Source organism: Diachasmimorpha longicaudata, chromosome 9 (assembly GCF_034640455.1).
Source record: "Diachasmimorpha longicaudata isolate KC_UGA_2023 chromosome 9, iyDiaLong2, whole genome shotgun sequence".
Lineage (NCBI taxonomy): Eukaryota > Metazoa > Arthropoda > Insecta > Hymenoptera > Braconidae > Diachasmimorpha > Diachasmimorpha longicaudata.
In genome coordinates this window covers 6,458,326-6,479,903 of record NC_087233.1, presented here as the reverse complement: position 1 = coordinate 6,479,903, position 21,578 = coordinate 6,458,326, and the positions used below count along the sequence as shown (strand labels likewise).

Sequence of the window (21,578 nt, the reverse complement as noted above, 5' to 3'; positions counted from 1 at the left end):
TTGGGAAAAGGGATGAAAATTTGATAAACATTCCTAAGCGCTTCCTTCCTATCCTCTTCTTCATACATACTCTATAATACATATATATACATACATACAAAATGTTTGCTTTTGAGTTCTTTCGAGATAATTTTTTCTACTCATAAGTGCACTGGAGGATGCCCTAAAATTCGGGGTAGTTCTTGCAATATTGGGGGTTAAATTGTCAATTGAGATGCCATGGGCTTAGGACAACACCTGATACTACGAAAATTTCCAGTTTCGAGATAAGTGAAAAGCAATAGTGTCGCAGTTGGCATTAGGCGTCCAAATGAGCGTTACAACAATTTTCACCAGCTCGGTTTTCGGCATTTTCGCACTCCAAGATGTCGTGTAAATGGACAGTTGGGGTAGAGGGGCTGCGCTAAACTTGAGTTTTCGCGTTAATTGAATTCCATAGCGAGGAAGGGAGGTGCACGAACACGAGTATGCTCATGTGAGAATGGGACAAACGAGCAAATTCCCCGGGAAGAACACTCTCGATGGCGCTACCTACGATTAATTATTTCCTTTGGGAAGGTTATAGACCATCAACGGCGTAAGAGGCCAAACTGCTGCTTCTCAGGATCGCCAAGATTGCGGGGAGGGGATTATTTGAGTTGTTGGGATGTAATGGTTCGAGGAGGGGAGGAAAATGGAGGTTTTATGTCGATGGAGAAAAAAAAAAGTTAATTAAAAACGCGGGTATTGAGGGCATCCGCGCACAGTCTGTGTTGCCACAACGAGAGAAATCTCGAGGGAAAGGGAAATTTTCCATCAAAATTATCCTACCCTTTTGTAAAAGGGTAACATTTTCATTTAAAACTTGGTAAACATTAATATGTCGGGATAGAATTTTATTTTAGGTGGGAGAAAGTTTATTTTGTTAAAAAGGAAAATTACTGGACTGGTAGAGTAACAATTATTGTATCGCCAGGGGTGGGTTCATCAACAGTTCAGGAATATTTATTATCTGCATAAAAATCATGTGGTGGAAGGGTAAAATCTACTGTACGTCAGAATAAAATTTCTCTGACATGGAATAAAAATTAATCATCACATGAAAAAAAATCCATTTCACTCGTATACTCTCTCGGCTTTTTACAATTTACTTTTACGATCCCCGTGAATTCAGAAAAGTTTTGAATTTTATTGAATTAGAGAATGAAGTTGGAAGTGGAGTTCATTAAATATTATTAAAATATTTTCAAATTAAAGTCATTCTTGAACGTTTTGACCGACACCAAATGAAAATTTCTCTTCAGCTTCGCTGGCCTTTCCGAAATAACGACACAAAAGAAGGAATTTCGACTACTCGGAGAGATATGATTTGAATACCTTCGAAATACTGAAGATTCCCCAGTGATTTGATGCTCACTCTTTGCGCCACTTCATAGACCAAATCTAGACAGGAATTCGCTTTGTGTATCTTGAACGAGTGACAAGGGACTTCGGTATAAAGAAAAGACCGGAAAAAGGGATGAAGAAGTGACAGTCTTCACAACAAGACTGAAACTCGAGCTTTAGCTTCTCAATTTATGTAAATGTAGGAAGAAAAGGACTGGAACCTTTCCAGTCCCGAGACCAAGTTCCAGTTTTTCTCGAAGTAGTTCAATTTTTCACGACAATTAGTTCTGAACGGAGCCTTCAACAAGTAATGAATAAAATTTCCATGGATTCTTCGGGCAAAGCCCTCGTCATCCATTTTCTCCACAAGAATGGCAGAATAAGACGCTTTACTTGAGTAAAGTGAAATGCTTCAGTGGCAATCAAGCTTGCATGAGTGCTTACAGAGATCCCGACAGCATAATCATCGGTAACCTGAACAGCATAATTTCCCGTAATTTACATGTCTTTGAGGAAATTAATTGCATTACACTATAAATTGATCTGGCGATTTCGACTGCATTCAAATTCATTAAGCATTAGCAAATTGCTGGGATAGAAGAGACGTCTTGGATGACTATATACACGAATGAATAAGAAAATGGTCTCTCAAAGTTGGAGGTATAACATCGTTTCACCGACTCGGCCAACTTCCAATTTGATAGTTTCGAAGTCACTTGGCCTCTCCCAGTGTCAGCACTAGTTGGGTTGATGTAATTGATGATCCTATCGAATGGAATCTGCACATTCTGCTATTGCCAACGTTTTCCTTGATTATATTCCAAAGTTTCCGTTCGGTAAATTGGAATTCATTAAAGCGATTGAATATTTAACTTATACGTCTGTAAATTTTACACAGCTCAATGCAGATGTTGATCATTATTCAACTGAAAAACAGGGAGAAAAATAAATACTTGACCTAAATTCGTATGACGAATGTTTCTGCAGGAGACAAGTCGTTTCCATGAGTTAGTTTAATGGTTCTTTTACTGTTTTTTTTTTCATTTTTAGATTCAACTCGAGTGTTTGCGAATTCTTTTAGAGTACTTTATCAAGCTCGGTTGTTCTTCGCGAAGTCTTAAGTGAATGCGGAAGAAGTTGAATTGTTTTTTGAAAGCTCGATTGTTTTTACGAGTTTATCTCAGGATTGAGGGTGTCATTATTATTGATAGGAATGAATTTGTTCATTTTGGCATAACTTGGCAGTGCAACATCAAACTTAACAACACAATGGACTTTAGCAGAGAAAGCACTGTTTCCCCATAAATTCTCTCTATTTGTTAATTTCCATCTCTCATTAACCTGTCCCTTGTCCTGACAAATTCCCACGACGTGCGAAAAGATTTTTTCAACTTCCCTAAAATACTCTCCTAAATGTCAAAATAAAATCACCCGAAATTCCTAATTTTGCCAGGTACCTCACACTCTCACCTTCCCATGAAGACTCATCCCCCCCAGAAGCGTCTCTTTGAAATTCTGATGGTAAAGTTTCTCCTCGGGAACCCTCCCCTCCTCCCCAGTGCTCTCTGCGGCATAAAACTTTACCCCTAAGGAGAACGTTGAACTCCCGTTTTAGCCTGAACTTGGTGTGAGTGCAAGGGGAGAGATTAATTATGACGTTGAATAGAAATCGTACGTACTCTTCAACCCACCAACACACACTCAACCATTCTCCATAACTCATATACGTACATGCTAAATGCAATTAGGGTAATGGTTCAACACACATACGTGGAAAGTATTTACTTACACAAGGTAGTTGTCCTGATCCCATGCGACAATTTCAGTGACAACAAAGGTACCAGAAGTTAGTGGACGAGTGGTACGATTTTCTCTATTTGTCACCATCACCAAGTGCGACCAGTAGTCATTGTCCAATTGCTGTTTCTGGGGTAGAATAAGGATGAAAGTTTTGCCATCTCTGCTGAAGTGTGGTGCTGCATATTGTTCAATCCAACCGTTGTCCTCCCGATACATGAGTACCTGAAAAACATTTGATATTGTCAATGTCAATAGCAACACCGAACTAACAGAGAATTGAGGTTGGGGAGGGAAAACAACGGTGCAAATTACTGGGTGTCTATGGCAATGGAATAGTTGGAATTGAAGAGAGAGGGTACATCGAAATGTCTTGGACGTGTACAAACCATTTTGTAGACCGAGTTCTCAGCATCGTAGGTACGGATATACACCTGGTTTTGGACTCTGTTCATCCATGTAGATGACACTATGGTCTCCGTGGGGAAGGCAACAGCAGCTAGAATTCTCTCGCTTTCGGCCAGCTGTCGGGGAGGCTTGATCTCGGTGAGGGCTATAGCGGTTCCTTGGCTTTTTACTACTTTTTCAAGGTCCACGTAGAACAACTTGACGGTGGGATTTGTTGCGCCACTCTGAAACGTAAGGGAGTTATTCAGTGAGGGGGCAGACAAGTTGGAGCTTTCCGGATGAAGATAAATGAGGTGATGTCGACTGGGGAGAGACATTTTTGTTGGCTGAATCTTCGGAAGATCTTTGATGATTTTTCTCCAGGTTTTTTCAAGTTACTCTGCTGGGGAACATTTTTCTACGCAAAATGTCTCCCAGTTTTGATCATATTTAGCGAATGGGGAGGGGGTGGGGGCGATGGGAAGTTCTATGGAAGACGGAGAATGAATCGGGGAGGATATTCATATTTTAGGGACAGTCATAATAGTCAAAGCTTCTCGCCAAACGGAAGTGAAGTCTGAGGTGTGGATGTATTCAAAATGTATTTGACACGAACTGAGTTTACGGAAAATGTTATTCCAGTCGAATGAACCAGTGGAAATTTCATCGAACTTTATACATCTCGACATTACCTTCAACTTCTTCGGAAAGCGTAAAAGATCTTGAGACACTTTCAAGCACGAAAAAACAGTTTCAACTTATGATGAATGGAGTTGAGGGAGAAGTTCATAGAAATCGTCAGTATGTACTACATCGCATATGAAGTTTTCACGTAAATTCGGAATGAGTTTATCAGATTTTGTCGACAAATTCATGATGAGGATATTCAGCACAGACTCAACCATTTTCCCCCTCCCCATAATCCTCTTGGTGAAAAATGCGAGCATGGAATCTCATTAAAAATAAAAATCTCTGACGAGTCTTTGTTTCAAGACTTGTCGCCAGCAATCATTGAAGTTTCTCATGAACATAATGCGGATATAACGAAGGAATTTACTTCAGACTTGAATTCCCATGTGCAGAGCCAGAGCATCATTAAAATTGAAATCTAAAGAATTCATTTATCCTGAAAATTTCCGCTTAACGAAATCCAGCGATGACAATTCACACTCATCCCTAGATTAATTTATACTTTTTGTCTCTTTCTCCACATTGACGATTAAATTATTCTAATTTTATCAACTCTATCCTCATTACATTGATTTTTTTCCGTTGCAATCATCGAAAGCTCTTGGCAAAGCTCTCTGATGTCCAAAGATTTGAGAAAAGTCTAGGAAAACCAAATATTTCATAAATGACTGAGACTTTCCCAACTTCCAAATCATAAAATACAATGCGATTAAAATAATACTTCTTCATTACCATTCTGTCCTCTCATTCTCCTCATTAATCAACTTGAATGCGTAAAAGTCATAAATATATCACAGTGAAAATGAAAAATTAGAGAAATGACTTTGTCCTGAGGCGGAGGAAGCTGAAGTCGCTTTCTAATGGAAGGATGACCATCAAGGGGAGACTTGGTTGTGCATTTTCCGGGGGTCATTACAGCGAGAGTAATACAATGTGGGACTACGGTTCGCTTCGCAGGAACAAAGAGAAGTCCACCGACCGACACGAAAGGAAGAGACATAAATAGAAAGCTTGATTATATATGAATCCCAATTTCACTCTTCGCTGAGCTGTTTATTCTAAATAGACAATTTTCTCGCGAATGTCATGAAAGCAATATTCGAGAGCTGATAGTATCAAGTCACGTGATACAATACACGAGAAATTGAATGAAATCGTTGGAAAGGAGAGGGAGGAATTTTCCAGCGTCTTTTCCGAAGTGGTACCAGGCTTTCCGGGAGTGACTCTGGAGCATCCAAGTACAATATTGAAGATGGAATGTTTTTAAAAAGTCAGGATTGCAATCACTTTTTTCTCCCCCGGATGGAACGATAAATTCTTCGTGGAGGTGCATTCTGATTCTTCGTATTTCCTCAATTTCAGGTATTGACTATAGAGCAATATAATACTATAGAGCAGTATAATTTACCAGAGCATAAGTGATGATCAAATTAGGGTCTGGGCTAGAGGGATTTGATCCTAATAAATATAAAAAATTAGTGGATATCAATTCTTGTGGAATTTCGAGATAAAAATGAGGCTACGTTGACCTCACGTCCCATTTTGACAGAACAATAGCCTAATTTTTATTTTAAAAAATTCTCCCGGTGCTTAAAACAGCAATTACGTTCCTGTCAATGGGGTTCTTAACTAATAAGCTAATAGATGAATAGTTAATGCATGGAATTAATAGTTGAAAAGCCTCTCTGCCAGTAACTAAATCGTTTCACGTTTTCTGGTAATGGATGAGGACACAAAAGGCCTCTACATTCTCCGGACTATAACCAGAATAATCCAGCCCTACGAGCTCCCTGTTTACGTCGAAGTGGGGTCGTAAATGTTCGCGTTTTGGAAGTGCGTGAAGAGGAATTTTCTCACGTATGCATCTGAATATGGTTCTCAAGGTAAATTAGATAAATGTCGTTCAAACGACTGTTTCGAGGTGGTTATGACTGCAAGAGCACTCGGAATTTTAATGCTCTGGGAGAAAAATTACTTCTGCCTGGCAATTATGCATTTCATGCACAGAATATTAAAGAATAGTAATTAGTCATTTGTAATTAGTGAAATTCGTCGAAGGATTTGAACGTTTCAACGTGAAATAGCTCATAGAAAATTCTCGTTTTCTCCTCTGGACATATTAAGTGCTTCTAAATTGAAAAAAAAATAGCAACTAATCATTCTCAACGCAACATACGCACACCCTGGTCTCCTCTCGTCCCCTCAATTTGCAACATACTGTCGCATAAAAATGCACCTTGATGTTGACAGTAATTTAATATGAAGGATACGATGTTAAATGTTGTCAGCTTTCAAACGAAAGTGCCTATTAAGGATGCTTTATGGTGTGTTCTCTTCTTCGTGATAAAGTCTCCAGCGTTTTGTCATTTTATGAATTTTTTTCCCTACTTTATCACGGTAATGTGGTTCCCAAGGATGTAAAACTAATCAAAAAATGGTCTCGAGCGTGTAGCATTACTACCGTTAGAAAAGTGTTCTCGTATAAGTTGAGATAAGGTGTTGTCCTCAAAAAACGAGAAAAGAGTCTCAGTTACGAGCATCAGAGAGCTCCTTAAAGCTCAAAAACACGAAACTTTACGAGGTAGGCTATGTGTAACGGGAGGCACCAGGAGACTTTATTAAACCAGACCCTCTTAGAAGGTAAGAGCAGTTGCAACTCAGGGAAGAACAAGTGTACAACATTTTTGTTGTTTTTATGATATTCGTAAACAAAGGAATTTTAAAGAAAACAATGCCACGAGAGGGGGAAAGAATTGAACCGCTGTAGAGGGGGATCATAAATATATAGAAGAAAAAAAAATATATCATAGTCGGAATATATTTACGACTCGACACGTGTTGTCGGTGTATATTTCTCTCATTTACGACGTGAGGCCGAGCGAAATGGGCAAGTGCGAAATGTTTTACGAGGAGGAAATAAAACTCTTTGGGCATTCGGAGAGTTGGACGTTTGCGATTGCTGAGGAATTAGAGGGCATGAAAATACCAGTGGTACCGACATAAAAACAACTTTGAAGAAAACCATAAGAACTCCGGGGAAAGAGATTAAATAATTTTTTAAGGGAAAGAAATTTTTTTTCAAAATATTGATTAGACCGCAACGACTTAATGATTGATTAATCAATGGAGGATTCAGGAATGTCAGTTTGGCATAATTTCCCCAAATTCTTCTGTCTAGAAATATTAGAATGATTCGTTGACGTGCAAAGGAAATAAGCTATTTATTTAATTGACATGAATAATTTTTAAAGGTCGTGTCTTCCCTAATTATAAATATAATTTTCAGTGTCAGTCTTTCGTTAAGCCTAACCGAGAACTCCAAGATATACTCATAAAAGGCCCGCTCATTAATGAATGAAAAACACGAGTTGTTTTTCTTTTACTCAATGGAATTAAAACTCGGTGGACACGCGCAACCCTGTGGTGTGTTCAAGTTTAATCAGACTTCATGCATAAGTAAATTACATTTAGGTGGTGAAGAGAAAGTGGGATATACGGTAGTAGTAGGCGAAGTTGAAAAGGCGCCGTTGGTAATCTACCACAGGCAAAACTTCCAAACATCGTAAAACGATCTTCACAAATTCTTGTTTCTGCCAGTTTCCACTTCTTATTTCCGTGTTCTCTTTTCTTTTATGGGGCCCTCCAAAGTTTATTTGTTTCGGGGATGAATTTTCGCCCGGAGGCGGAAAAATACCTGTCTTGGGAATGTCTTGCAGAGATCTTCAGAAGAATCAACCACAGATTATTCCGAAGGGCTTTCGCGTAAAAAATACGTAAAAAATTTTTCTCTTGAAGAATTTCATTAGAAAGTCCCCAAAAGCTCTTAGACATAATTTAAATTAATTTGAATTGAGGAGAGAACAATTGTTTTCTAGATCTATATAGCCCGTAAGATCCTTGGGAATTAAATGTTATTTATAATGGGGTGAAATTTAACCACTTTATCCTTCACTTTTGCCGTTGAATTATTGATATAAACGTTGAATTTCCATTATCGATCAAGTGAAATTCCATTTGAGCTGAATCTCGTTACGGTTAGCACTCGTAACAATGCGGGGAAAACGAGAAAAACTGAGGAATTGAGGTGAATGAGGAGGGGGGAGGGAATTTAAATTGTATTTTTCGGATTATCCGATCGCGTTTGTGGTTTACCTTGGGATAACGGACGGTTATCGATGACGGGTACTGGAACGAGAGGCTGCCTGGATATCCGTAGAACGGGATATTCATTACCGGAGTATTTGAGTCGTCAAAGTATCCGAACGCCATTTTTTTCCCACTCGGGGAGAACCAAAGGGCTTTGTTTGAACTGAAAATCTCCTCTGTAACATAAAAAAGAAAAAATTATCCATCTTTTTGTTTCGGAAATTTTCTTAAATTACAACGTCAACCCCTCGTCGGTAGATTTTTATTCTGGGGTGAATGACGAGGGGGTTATTAATACATAATTGGAGGGCGTCAACTGCAATGCTCCCGGGGCGGGGGGGGGGAGGGGGCTGTGGGGGAGGTGAAGACGAGGTGGATCGTCTCCGCCGGACACGTTGTGCCCTCGTCTCGGCGGTGATCTTTCGCCCCGTGTAAATGAGAGGAGGTAAAATCAGGTCAGACCCTCACAAAAGAGTAGAGGAATGTTAAAGAGGGTTGAGATGAAAATTCGTCAAAGCTCGGTGGTAAAAAAAAAAATGAAAGAGAAAATTCACCGATGTTCGCGAAGCACGAGAAGAATGTCGGTGCGGAGATAAGAAAATAAGAAAAATAAAATGGAGAAAATATCCAAGGCTGACTCTGGGAATGCTCTGATGGCGCCCGGTAGGGGGGAGGAGGGGGGAGGGTGGAAGGGCGAATAAAAGGAGAGGGCGGTCTTTGTAGGCTACAGGATCGTCGCATTTTCCAAGGTCCAAGCTGCCGTTGAGTTTAAGTTGCTTTTCAAAACGAAGAAAAGAAACTCTTTTTCTATACTTCTTTCGGTGGAAGATGGCGGTGTGGTCAACCGTTCCGGATATCACTATCTTGAGTGGAATGATGAAAGAGAGAAAAACGTAAAAAAGGTATGAAAAAGTGATGAGGTAATATAATACTTCTGGTGGAAATATATCTCCGGTATCCAGGAGATTTTTTGTGAAGAAATTGAGTCAGTTTATCTTGAGGTACAGCTGTGGTCAGTAGAAATGTACATTCGACATTTTTTTATTGCGTTTCGGATGCACTCGTCTTTCGGACTATCGAATTGGAAATCTAAATCTTTATTTAAAATTGAGTCAACCGCGAAATTTTGTTGGGAATTTGGAAGTTTAGATTTTTCAAGGATTTAAATTAATTATTTGAATCCTAATGGGTATAATCTGTGTTAATTAAGGTGGATGAAATGAGGTAAAAAATATCTACATTTGGAAAGAGGAAATGATTCATTTTATCGGGTTCATTAGCGAAGAGTTGCGAGCAAAAGTCTCAGCAAAAAATGACGACAAAAGCTCTTGTTGTTTATTTTTTACTCCGAGAGTTTACAACTCACGATCCCCCGAGGATCTCCAACCGAGCAATGAGATTATATTTATTTATACCAGCGGAGAAAAAATAAAACTCGAATTTGAATAATTATAAAATTGTCCCTCGAAAGGAAAGAGAACTTGTAACAAAAAATTGAGCTCGTAAATGTGCTCCCTCTGCTTTATTTTTTAATGAAACTACATGTTCTCTGTGTACCTTTCCCTCATATCCGGGTGAATGAAAAGTTTATTAAAAGCTCCCTGGCATCAGTCAAGCGAGTTGAAGTGTAACTTCAAAATTAGACACTCCCCCAATTTAATTATTGTTACACTGAGGGTGAAATTGTCAATCCTGCGACAGCGAGCCATCTGCGTTAATTATGACAGTGTGCGTGAGACACAGGGTAATGTGCCCTCTTCTTGTATGAGAATATTATAACGTGGAGTGGTGGATGTATATTGTGCCCTTGAGGAAAGTCAAACTTGGAGATCCTCTTAATAAAGTCGGAAGTGGAAAATTTTCTGCGATAATAGCTGACACTTGAGATTTGATGAGTTTATCAAAGCTTGAGTTAACGTGAAAATCACCATAACTAGTGATAGATAAAACGGATAGTCTGGGACTTAATGAGCTGCAGAGGGAGATTGTAAAATAAAAATTGCCCTCTTCAAACGGTAATTGAAAATTCCCCATCAAAAATCCGAATTTAATCCAATTTAATGAGACATTCCCCCCCGAAACTCATTAAAAATTACCCCACGTTCCCCGAAAAAAATAATTTACAAAAATATAATTTAAATCGCTCCATCTCTTACTACATTAACTCGCAATTTTTTCGCAACAATTTAAAACTCGACTCTATACTCTCGAAATTGGCTTCACTTTGACGCACCACTGGTTTCTCTCTATTTCAGACGTACACGATAAAGAAAATAAAGAACAAAACAATTCATTCTCAGCAATGGAATTATCCTCCTATTCTTCTACCTCATAGATTTTAATTAAATTTACTCTGCATTCTGTATTTATGATTCTTTTTCATTTTGTTTTTCCTTTTCAGTGAAAAGAAAAAGGTCTCATTCCAAGAACCACTAGCATCCACCAATACCCCGTTGCCTTATCGCAAGTTGATATAGTGCAATGGCGCCCTGGCCTGGAAAACCAAGAAATTTTCTCTCCTCTCTTTGCTCTTTAATCTCTGGTGCCTTGATCCACCTCTTCATACAATTCTCACGATATAGCTCATTAGAGGATTTGCACTCGTTCTATATTTCCTTGTTCCTTCAGCTGCGCTGTTTTTTTTTATCCAGCGTTTTTATTGAACTCCTGAAGAGTTTTTTTTCATCAACGTGGAGATGTTGACTCTTCTTCAGCGGTAATTGGCTTAATGGGAAAGAGCTATTCCCAATATTGTAGTTAAACATAATAAAGATGAGAGAAAATTTTTGGCGAATCTCGTTTCAGAGAGAGACGAGGAATATTTTTATATTAATATCACGAGTATTACTATTATAATTATCGGGATATGGATGAAATTGAATGAATAAATATGCTGAAGCCCGGGGGATAAATTCTTGGAGATTGATATTTTTCTTGCTATTGATTGTAGGATCATCAAGGGCTCTCAAGTGAGAACTAGAAGATTCACTGCACACAGTTCATCTCTGGAATTTATCACAAGATTTTCTGACCTCTTCTCCAGGAAAGAATTCAATATCACGAGGAAATACAGAACTTTCCAATTTAATTTGATTACAGCAAAAGGCAAGAAGGCATTTTTTTTATCGGAGACGACAAACGATTGAATTCGATAAGAAATTATTCGGAATCGAATGAATCAAAGAATCGTGTCCTCTTCCCTGATAATTGTTTTTGATTAAACTATCGATCGTAAAATTCCTGGCTCCCATCACCGACAAAAATACGACTTTTGATTACACCATAATTTTCGGGTCCACCCGAGAGATTTTCCGAAGATCTTTTGCCGATTTTTCCAACAATTTCTGAAAGATATTCAGCGGACGTGAATTTTTTAACGCGAAAAATTCTAATTTGACAAATTAATGTTTTTACGGATGAAATGATAATTATAAAGACTCAAGGATTGTCATTCGTCAATAATTAGGAAGACCAAATCATCTTCATCATCATTTACATCAATAAGACCCCGGAGGCATGCGGACATTGGATTTCCCCCAGGGAAATGATCTCAATGCCAGGCAATGTGATGGTTACCAATGCGACATGTTCGATATATGTCGCAAGCCCACCCCGGTTGTCTCTCCTGCATTGAGGATCCTGAATAAATAACGACCAGAAGGTAGTGGAATGGTCGATCTATGGAAAGTGGAGTAGGTTTTCCAGTGCTATCGCCCTGGGGATGGTCTTAAAGGCGACTACTTAAAGCCGAGCAATCGAAACCTCGCGCTACCAGGGAAATAGACGACTCCCTTACGAGGGATGAAAATAGTAAACGGCACGTGATGCCCTTTGCCCCGGTTTTATCGATACCCGAGTGAAAGCACAGGGTGGATCAGTGATTCTAATGGGGCGTAAATTACCCTTTCATCAGAATATTAATAAGAGAAAAAAAAACCAGGAGAAACATCACCGAACACGACACAAACTCTTTCCCTCATTCGATTAAACTGACTTCTTCCTCGATTCAATTACTTGTTGCCTTAGAACGAAGAAAAATATCTTCTTGCTTCGTTCTGTAATCTGATTAAATTCCCTACCCCTGTACTACCCCTGCAATATTTATTTCTCAGCCCCCGGAGATTTAGAAGAATCTCGAATGATATTTTTTGGGCGGAAAAACTGAACGAAATTCTTCTCTTCATCAGCTGAAAGCTTTTCACGACTAATGAGCATAACAACAACTGTGATAATAATCATAATTAAAGTGTTAATAGGGTAGTGAGGGTAGTTGGGGAGAAGAGTATGAATCCTTCATCTTCTTCTCGGGGTTATGGATAAATATCAAGGCATTGGGTAGTTTCAAAGTCCTGTGAACGTCTGGGATAATGTTCCTGTGATAATTACATAATAATGAGGATAAGAGTCGTAAACCGAAAATCCTATCAGCTTCGCCCCCAAACAACGAATCTCCCTAAAATCCTTCGTGAACTTTACAAAGAAGCGGACTCATGCTAATGCAAGGAGGTGCAAGGATCCTCGGGATTAGATTTTAGTCGCCTTCATCGAGGCGAGAACTCTCCTCGTCGAAAGTTTGTTCCAAGTCTGTGGATGATAGCAAGAAGGTTTATGGTGGATAAAGCATGTTGATCCAACCACGTGACTATTCAATTCTCGGATCGTCGCGTCACGAGAATGCGCAGAATATTGGCAATTTTACGGGGCGAGGGAGCCGGGATGATACGCTCAATCGCGATGGAACATGCGGGAATTTCGCAAGAATTTTGTCTCCTCGTGTGAAACACCGAGAATTAACAAGTAAATAAAAGAAAAGGGGTAACAAGTCTGCTGGATTATTGTTGCGTAATTTGTCTGTGATGGGGAGGGGGGACATTCGCGATTCGAGTGACAAATATATCGATAGTAGCGGTAATACCACGATTTTCCCGGAAGAACAGTCCGAAAGGGGGGAAAAAAGAAGAGGAATCAGTGGAGGATAACGGAATGAGCCAATAGTCAAGCAGCAGACGCTGAAATGGCGGAAGCAGCGATTGTTATTCTGCAGTCAAGCATTAATGCTCCACGAGGATGAGTAAATCGACTATCGAAGTTGTAGATCTTAATTGCTCCTGATATTCCCATACGATTATTTCCATATTATGCGTTTGAATTTGCAACGAATATTCAAGTACAAATGGAACTGTTTCCGGTGTTTATTCACTCGGAAAATATGACTTGAGTGAATTGTTTATATGATCGATAGTGATTGGTATCGATGTCAAAAGTGTTCAGTAAATCCTACTATTTCTTTGACTGAAATTTAATAAAAATTAATCTCCTGATCAGGATTTATTCTGGTTCAGATGCACTTTCTCCTGATACTAGGAAAAAGTCCTACGCATGAAGTTATCCGATGTCTTATGTGGCTTAATTTATGTGCTTGAGCTTTTATAAATAGGAAAAATAAAAACTACTACATCAGCAGAGTAAAAATTACTGGACTGAAAGAAGAAAATTTCTCGTACCCCAGAATAATATCTGATAATCATATATTAATTCTCTAATCTCCGGGATAGAAATGAGATAAAAATGATGTACGATACACTTTGTGGAATTATCTACTTTCCCATCGCTGACGTACAATGCGGGTACACCATAATCTCTCTCATATTCCAAATCACATTATGAATTACATCCGATGAACCGAGAAACCTTATACCATCGAGAACGTAATCATTTGGAAACGTGAATGATTGGAAGCGCCTTAACGAAATAAATAATCTCGCACGTGATTACATCCTTCAAGGGTGGAATATAGGGGATGTATCGCTCGATCCTGAGCCGGATATTCTCGTAAGAATTCGATTGCGGTTTCGGTCACGAGACACCATTAGTGAAGTAGAGGATTTTCCAGATGATATCTCCCTTAATCCGCCTTCACTCTGTGAGAGAGTTCGAGCTGCTGGAGATTCGTGCCTCGAAGAGGCTCTATACTACGTGACTCCTAATTTGGAGAGTCTCATAGGCGCTATTGGTAGGAAAGAAACCACCCAACCTATTCCAAGACCCTGAGATATTCAATCAAAATCAAATTCCCGAATAAAAAAAAATTCAAAAACTCCCGATTGCGAGTTTCCCTGGAGTATTCGCTCGCGAGGAACTCGATTCAACAGATTCATCGAAATAGATTAAGAAAAAAAATTGTTATAATTGGATGAGTCTAGTTTGCATCGGATAATTAATATGTATTTGATTTTGCATTTTATTCGCAACGATCTACTAATAAAATTTCTTAATTAACGCAATTGCATAACGTGCATTCCCTCAATTTATATCCACAACTGTTCAGCTAATATTGGACGAGAGAATCGCATACACAAATATTAGTGGAAACATCATAAACATGTCTGCCCGGACAACGAGAAACTTTTCCGTATGTAACTGGTAAGCACCGAAAATAGTCCACCGTCAACACGAGCCAGCCACTGTGCACCAGGGGCACCATCACATTACATTACCTCTCTCAATGGCTTTCCCCAGGCAACAATATCACGATCATCAGGAGATTTTAGTGCCGACGGGGCTATGAATATTCCAAAGAAAATCGTGAACATCTACTCCCTTTATTCACCGTAACATTTCATGTTGTCCTCAATTTTTTTTTGTTCGAATATCTAAAATGCATTTCCCTTATACTTCACTCGCGCCATATTCCCACGATAAATTTTGCTTCGCAACCGCAATGGGCGTTACGTCGGTGCTATTTCACCATCAGGAATGCATCAGGAACAATTCCAAACTCAACCCTCTGTCTCTGGAGTTCAGTGCTCTCAAGTATCGAAATTCAGAGTTTTTACCGAAAGTCAGAATTTTTTTTTGTGGAGCCGAAGAATTAATTTCTATCGGATTCAGATAAACGATTTGTTGTATTATTTAATTTTTAAAATTAGTTCTTATTGCTTCCCACATTTCACCCTCTAGAGGACCAATGTTAATCCAAAATTTCTTTTCCCACCGGAAATATTTCCATCATCTCACCACATATTTTCGTACCGTTACGTGTATATTTATAGTTCGAGGGAGGAAAGTAAAACAAATGTAACAGTGGATTTGGCTTTACGAAGAAAATGGACGTGAAACTGACGAAAGTTAATATAGGAACGCATAAAGTGTAATGTCATGCGGCCGCTGTTTTCCCACCCTCCCGCCCCCTCAACCACTCGAATCCCCTACCCCCTGCAAAACGCAAAGCACGTGAATTATTGCCACGACGGGATTTCGACGTACCGCGAGAACCTCAGGTATTACATCACGACAACATTCACACTAGAATAAACAGTTCGTTGAGTGTGTGAATGTGTGGGGGATCGTTGTGTGCGTTTGCATCACTTCGCGAATATTTCCGTATGCTGAGCTCCGAGATATTACACTGTCGTGGTAAATAGACAGTTGAAAAAATGTACGTCCAGGAGGATAGAAGGGGATGATGACATTTCCGGGGGTGGGAGGGATGAGAGAGGAGATAAGACGTTGAGTTTCATCGCTGCATTGTTACACGGAGAGAAATACTGGGGAAATATTCTACTGCTCGTACGTGAAAAGAGGACGAGGGGGTGAAGTGCCGGTTACAAAAAAAAATCCGGCACTCGCAGGGGAAATTTTATTGGGCAGCTCGTGGGGTTCCGGTGTATTGATATAAAATTGTTAGATATCACAGAAATTTTTAGGAGTCGTCTCCGGAAACGACGAGCCAGCGAAAACAAACGTTTGAATTTTATACAATTTTTGAAAGTATTTTTTCGACTCTGCGGAACCAAAAATTGATGGAAAGGAAAAAAATCCAGTGCTGGAGCTGTAATTTTTTGGCTAAAACGTGAATTTGTCCAGATGTTTCCAGGAATTTTCCTGTGAATTTTAGATAAAATAAAATTGGAATAAAATTTAAAGAAGAAATTAGACCTCTCGAGGGGTAAACGTGGGTCAAAATGACAATCACCCACTTTTTAGGTCAAATTTTGCTGGAAAAATTAGACGCAGGGGATTAATTTCTATGATAAAACAAACCCTCGTCCCTCACTCCGCCCCCTGGAGGTCTAATTTCACCCTTAAATACGCGTACGATAACCGAAAAACTGGAAAACTCATTTAACATTCCGATAAAACATGGGATTAGTTTATGAAACGCGCCATAAACCTCGAGAGATTTGGAAAAGAGGAATAGTTAGGTGTTGCCGCCGCAGGACATTATCTCCCACCCTCCTGGCAATTGCTGGACACCAAATGGAGGGAATGAACAATATACGCAAAAGAGGGAGAAAGGCCATCGACTCACCCTCGTAAACCCAGTCTGGTACGGCGTTGTAAATACTTCCGAAAACACCGCTCGTTGTAATCTGATAATCGATCGCACTTTCCACCTTTGGCCTGTAGTATATGTTGTTCTGATTGACGTACACCAGCCCATTGCCATCACCGGTCCACGTTGCCAATTGTTGGTTCGTTGAATTTCCAACAGTCACCAGTGTCTCAATCCTGCAAACAATAATCCAAACAAGTTTTATTTATCTTCTGTTATCCACGTGATTCAATTCACAAATGTTCCACTTTTCCCGAAATTTATTGTTTCACAAATCAAGCTTTATGGATGGAAAAAAAAAATGCAAAAAAGAGCTTAATAGTTGCACATGGGGGTGCATCTGTCTTGGATATCTCATATTTCTCCATTGGGAAAATCCTCGAATGTTGCTATGGAGGTCTCGATCGTTTTTCAGATGATGTGCAATGCGAATGCAGACAAAGAACATTTTCCTTGGTTATGGAGAGTCAAAGAGAGTCTGAAGAGGCCAGGGTGGGAGGGAGAGGGTGTGGAAAATACGGTAACTGTGTCTCAAAGGGGTATCGTTCTACCCAGAAGCCATAAATAAAAGCGGTATTCGTGTAGCGTACGATAGGGTTGGAGGGGTTGTATAGTTGTCTCAGTCGGTTTCGGGGAACAATTGGGAACGAGTTCCTTTGGTGTTGAGGAAGACCAGAGGATTGGAGGGGGTGTGTTACGTGCCAGTTTCTAACTTCTCAATTTCTCTTCTTCCTTTGTCATAAGAGATGTCATGGGGGCTGGGGTTGGGGGATGGAAAGCTGGGTGATTGATACTGCGGATGGGGAGGAGGTGAGAGGGTGTTTGAGGGTAGTTCTTGGGGGAGTGCGGAATTACGTGTCTGGGTGGACAAGTAAATAAATAAATTTTACGTGTCCATTCGGGAGATAAATGAATTTTTCGTAGTAGTTGTGATGCAATAAAATTAAACAATGTGATTTGCACAGAAATTCTTCCGCAATTTTTTTTTCTGTGTGAACGTTACACAGAAAAATTTTTTAATGTGAACATTTTCTATCGTTCATATTAATTTTATTTTAAAATTGGGAAATTCCTTCGCAAATTTATTTATAAATATTTTTAGTTGCCAATATTTTCGATTATTAATGGGTAATTTCACTTGCGTCATTACAACCGATATTGATATCCACTTGGACAATGGCATCCACATGATCTGCCATCCTCAGGCTTTGAATCGATGCCATTACAACAGATTCTGACGTGTCCTCTAATGTGTCCATCAATCATGTCCTTCGTGGCTGATCACAACTGTCGAAATGGGGCATATTTCACTAATGTCAAATTCACTCTTGCAATTGAATTGAACTTACTCATCTGATATAATCGAAAATGAAGCGATAATTGCTACGACTTCTCATACAATTATTCTGTGATGGAGAATCATTTCTACTGAAACCATTTCATAAAAATTCTCGGTCGCAATTTTTCCTGTCATCTATTGTATTTTTTATGTTTTTTTTATGGAACGAATCGTAAAACATTCTCTAAAATCCCATGTCGAGTGTAAACGTTTACAATTTTTTACAACGACAGATTTGCATGAAATTTGATTGATAAAACTATTTTTTTCAGTGCAAATGACAGTCTGACTGACACATTAGGACAATTCCAACCGTTTACGTCGCCTCAAAAATTCCATCGGCGAATTAAAAATTAAAAAATCCCTTTAATTTAATGTTTCTCAGTTCTTTGAGAGTTTCACCGACTTCATTACGAATAAGAAATATAAATATGCATATGAAGAATACATGAGACTTGATCTCGTATGATTGGAGAGGCAGAAGGATCGCAATATTTTCAGTCGAATGCAAACGGAAAATATTTTCATTTTTTATACAGCGAACATATTATATATCTTTGAAGTGTCTTTGAAGGCCCGAGTGTCCTCGAGCTGTGAAAGAACTGTGATAATTCGAGGATATATAATTCATACCAACTTGGACTTTCAGAAAGGATCACTCGTCTTAATAACTCCTCATGTTCATTAATGAAGGCATCGCAAAAGGCAAACGAGAGCAGACGAATCGCAGATGAACACTTTTCAGAAAAAAAAGCGAGTGAAAGTCCTCGTGCAGCTGTAACTCTAGCAATTTTCGAAAAGCACTTGAGAGTAGTGCAAAAGGGCAGACCTTTTCCGAGATACTCAGTCTACACGAATTTCCCTTTGTGAGATGTGAGAGGTTTATGTCAACTGTCAACTTGTATTTTCCATTGCACACGCTCTCATCGGTGTAGGGACAGCAATTTTTGAAAGACAGGATAATTTTTATAAAATTTTTTACTCCTCTGGGCTCGAAGGGTTAAACGCAACGTGAATGAAAGACTGGGGAGTATCAAATTAAATTGAGAAACCCAAGGGGGAGGAATTTTTATGCCAGCACGCGACGGGAAAATTCTTCTTCATCCTTGTCCTTGGTGGATACCACGAATTCCACACATGTTTGGCGTTATTTACATGCATTGTGGAAAAGTTTTTGGTGAGAGTACAGGAACAATAGTGGAGTCAATGAACAGAAGGGTTACGGTAAATTAAATGGAGTTCATGAGGTAGTGAGAGTGAATCGGAGTATTCCGTTCGGTTTTTGTTAGAATAATTTAAAAAAAAGAGCCATTTTTCATTATTTTCGAAGGATAATTTTTAGTCCTGAGTCATCGTCATCACATGTTAATGATCACATTTTATTTCCATATTAAAAATCAGCAAATGTATCATGCCTTGTCTTCATGGATTTACCTTTTACAGAGCTACATTTTCCATGATTTTCCAACTCCATTTCATCCAATTTTTCCCTTCCCCCACGATAAATCGTAACGGATATCAGAATGAAATGCTAGTTAATCCGAGTGGCTCCTCCACTTTCGCATCGAGTGACTTCTGTTGCGTTCGCCCGCCCTCAGTTTTCCTCGACTTCGAGATAAATTCTCCCATCTCCGGAATTTAACTTCACTTCACTCTATTCCGTACTTCTCCCGGTGGAGCTACTCGTGCACGGAAAATACAAATTCAAGACGAGATATGTAAATGAGGTGTTCATCCCTGCATAATTCATTAAACGTTGCATCACATTCCAGAGCATGAACGGGCTCAGTCGACGGAGGGGTAGATAGTCCCTTCATTGTCAACGAATATATTCAAGTGAAGGGTTATCCGGCTATCGATTTGTGGCAAACAACATTCGCGGGATAAAATTATATATTTTCGACGGACATTGAGAGATTTGTCAAGGGGAACATGGACCGGTTGTTTCTGACTGTCTCCTCAGATTTTTTAAATTAATTTATTGTCCTAATTATCTATACAATCATGGGGTGTAATTGAGGGTGGATATCCCTTTGATGTTATGCATAAAAAATAGATGGAGTACTGAGTAAATATTCCTTTCGCGATGGACAAGCTGGACCACTTTGCAATTTTTCGTGTCAACCCTTTGACTCATTCATTCTGCTCCATTTTTCTTTCCCCCTAACGTAACCTTTATGAAGTTGTTTTTCTTTTATTATATTTTTTCATGATTCTGTGTTACGTGGTGTGCTTTTACGTCCAAAGAACACCAAGAATTTTTTTTTACCCGAGCAAATGAGTTCCATCACAATTCCCCTCCAGAAACAATTTTTTTTCTTCTCAACATCGTTCGGAAATATTCAAAAGAACCAGTGAAACAACTTCGGGGGATCTCTCGGATACAAATGACAGATTCGGGTGGAAACTGCCCATTAACGCCACCCATCAAAGATGGTGTATCTAACCAGAATAATAATCCAAGCTGATCGTAGTCTGGATAATCCACAATCGGAGGTACATCCATTGTGCTCCACCATTCGCTAATTTAAGCCTCAGCTTGATATTTCCCCTATCCCACAACGTGATAACCTCTTCTGGTGAGCTCTCTCGAATCTCCTTCCGTCACATCCCCCCGAATATCGAATTAACGCGGAGTTAACGACGTGCAAATTATCACTCCCGGAAATTCCATATTCAAAGAGTAAATCGAGAAAAAAACGGTAATTTTGTCTTCGCTTATTCTCTCCCCCGAAAAACCCGGTTCAGCCCCACAGGGAGGGGAAAATTGTTTAAAAATGACATAACTATACCGTAATCTGTCAGTTAAAAGAATATTCGGTAAAAATGACGGAACAATTACAGATTTTTTTTTTAAGGAGAACTTTAAGGAAAAAGTCCAAACGGTCCAGAAAAAAAATGCGTAACTGTTCTGGATTACGGTACAGACACGTAATGTTTAAACAATTCTTCTCTCCGTGTGCGTTTAAAAATGTAATAATTTTATTTCATCCATCAGCGAGACCATCCAAATGGAACGAAAACAATAGCTCCCGTATTCAATGGATTGCCATCCCGCCTCAACAATTATACGAATTCCAAGACATTCAGGTGTCTACGGCGCTTTGACGTTCATTATTACCGTCTTTGTAAGTGACGTCATCAGCGGGTAAAAACCCTTCCTTCCGGTGTACAGAAGATGAGCTCAACGCCGAGAAATACCGTTGAGAGAAATGAAGGCTTCTGCTGCGTCGACGACCGCAGAATGATGGCAATTCTTTCCCTCCCTCCAGTTGAAAAAAAAACACACACACACATACACATACCAACTCAAGAATTTTCTCCCAGGGTTTCTATTTAAGTGGATTCCTTGTGCCCGGAAAGAAGGAATTTGGCAAATGAAAAAGGAAACAAAATGGTAATAAGGATGAGTACATTTGAATGTAAAAAATATTCACAAATTGCAGCGATGACTGGAGAAAAGGAAGAAAAATAAAATGGCCAACGTTCGCGAAAATCCTAAGGTTAAGCCACGGTAAA

The 21,578-nt window shown here is 39.3% G+C and overlaps 1 protein-coding gene across 16 annotated transcripts in view; it reads right to left on the bottom strand.

Annotated features, from left to right (window-relative positions):
• Positions 1-21,578, bottom strand: part of Ome (omega) — a 173,916-nt gene that overhangs the window by 24,788 nt on the left and 127,550 nt on the right. For all 16 annotated transcript variants that reach the window (XR_010299561.1, XM_064127305.1, XM_064127313.1 and 13 more), the window contains 4 exons: positions 16,697-16,896; positions 8,392-8,561; positions 3,552-3,794; positions 3,155-3,387 (listed from right to left, as the gene is read on the bottom strand). Coding sequence is in view for 15 of the 16 variants with exons in the window: in XM_064127305.1 (XP_063983375.1) it covers positions 3,155-3,387; positions 3,552-3,794; positions 8,392-8,561; positions 16,697-16,896 (846 nt within the window). In the remaining variant the exon portion in view is untranslated. The remainder of the gene's footprint in view (positions 1-3,154; positions 3,388-3,551; positions 3,795-8,391; positions 8,562-16,696; positions 16,897-21,578) is intronic.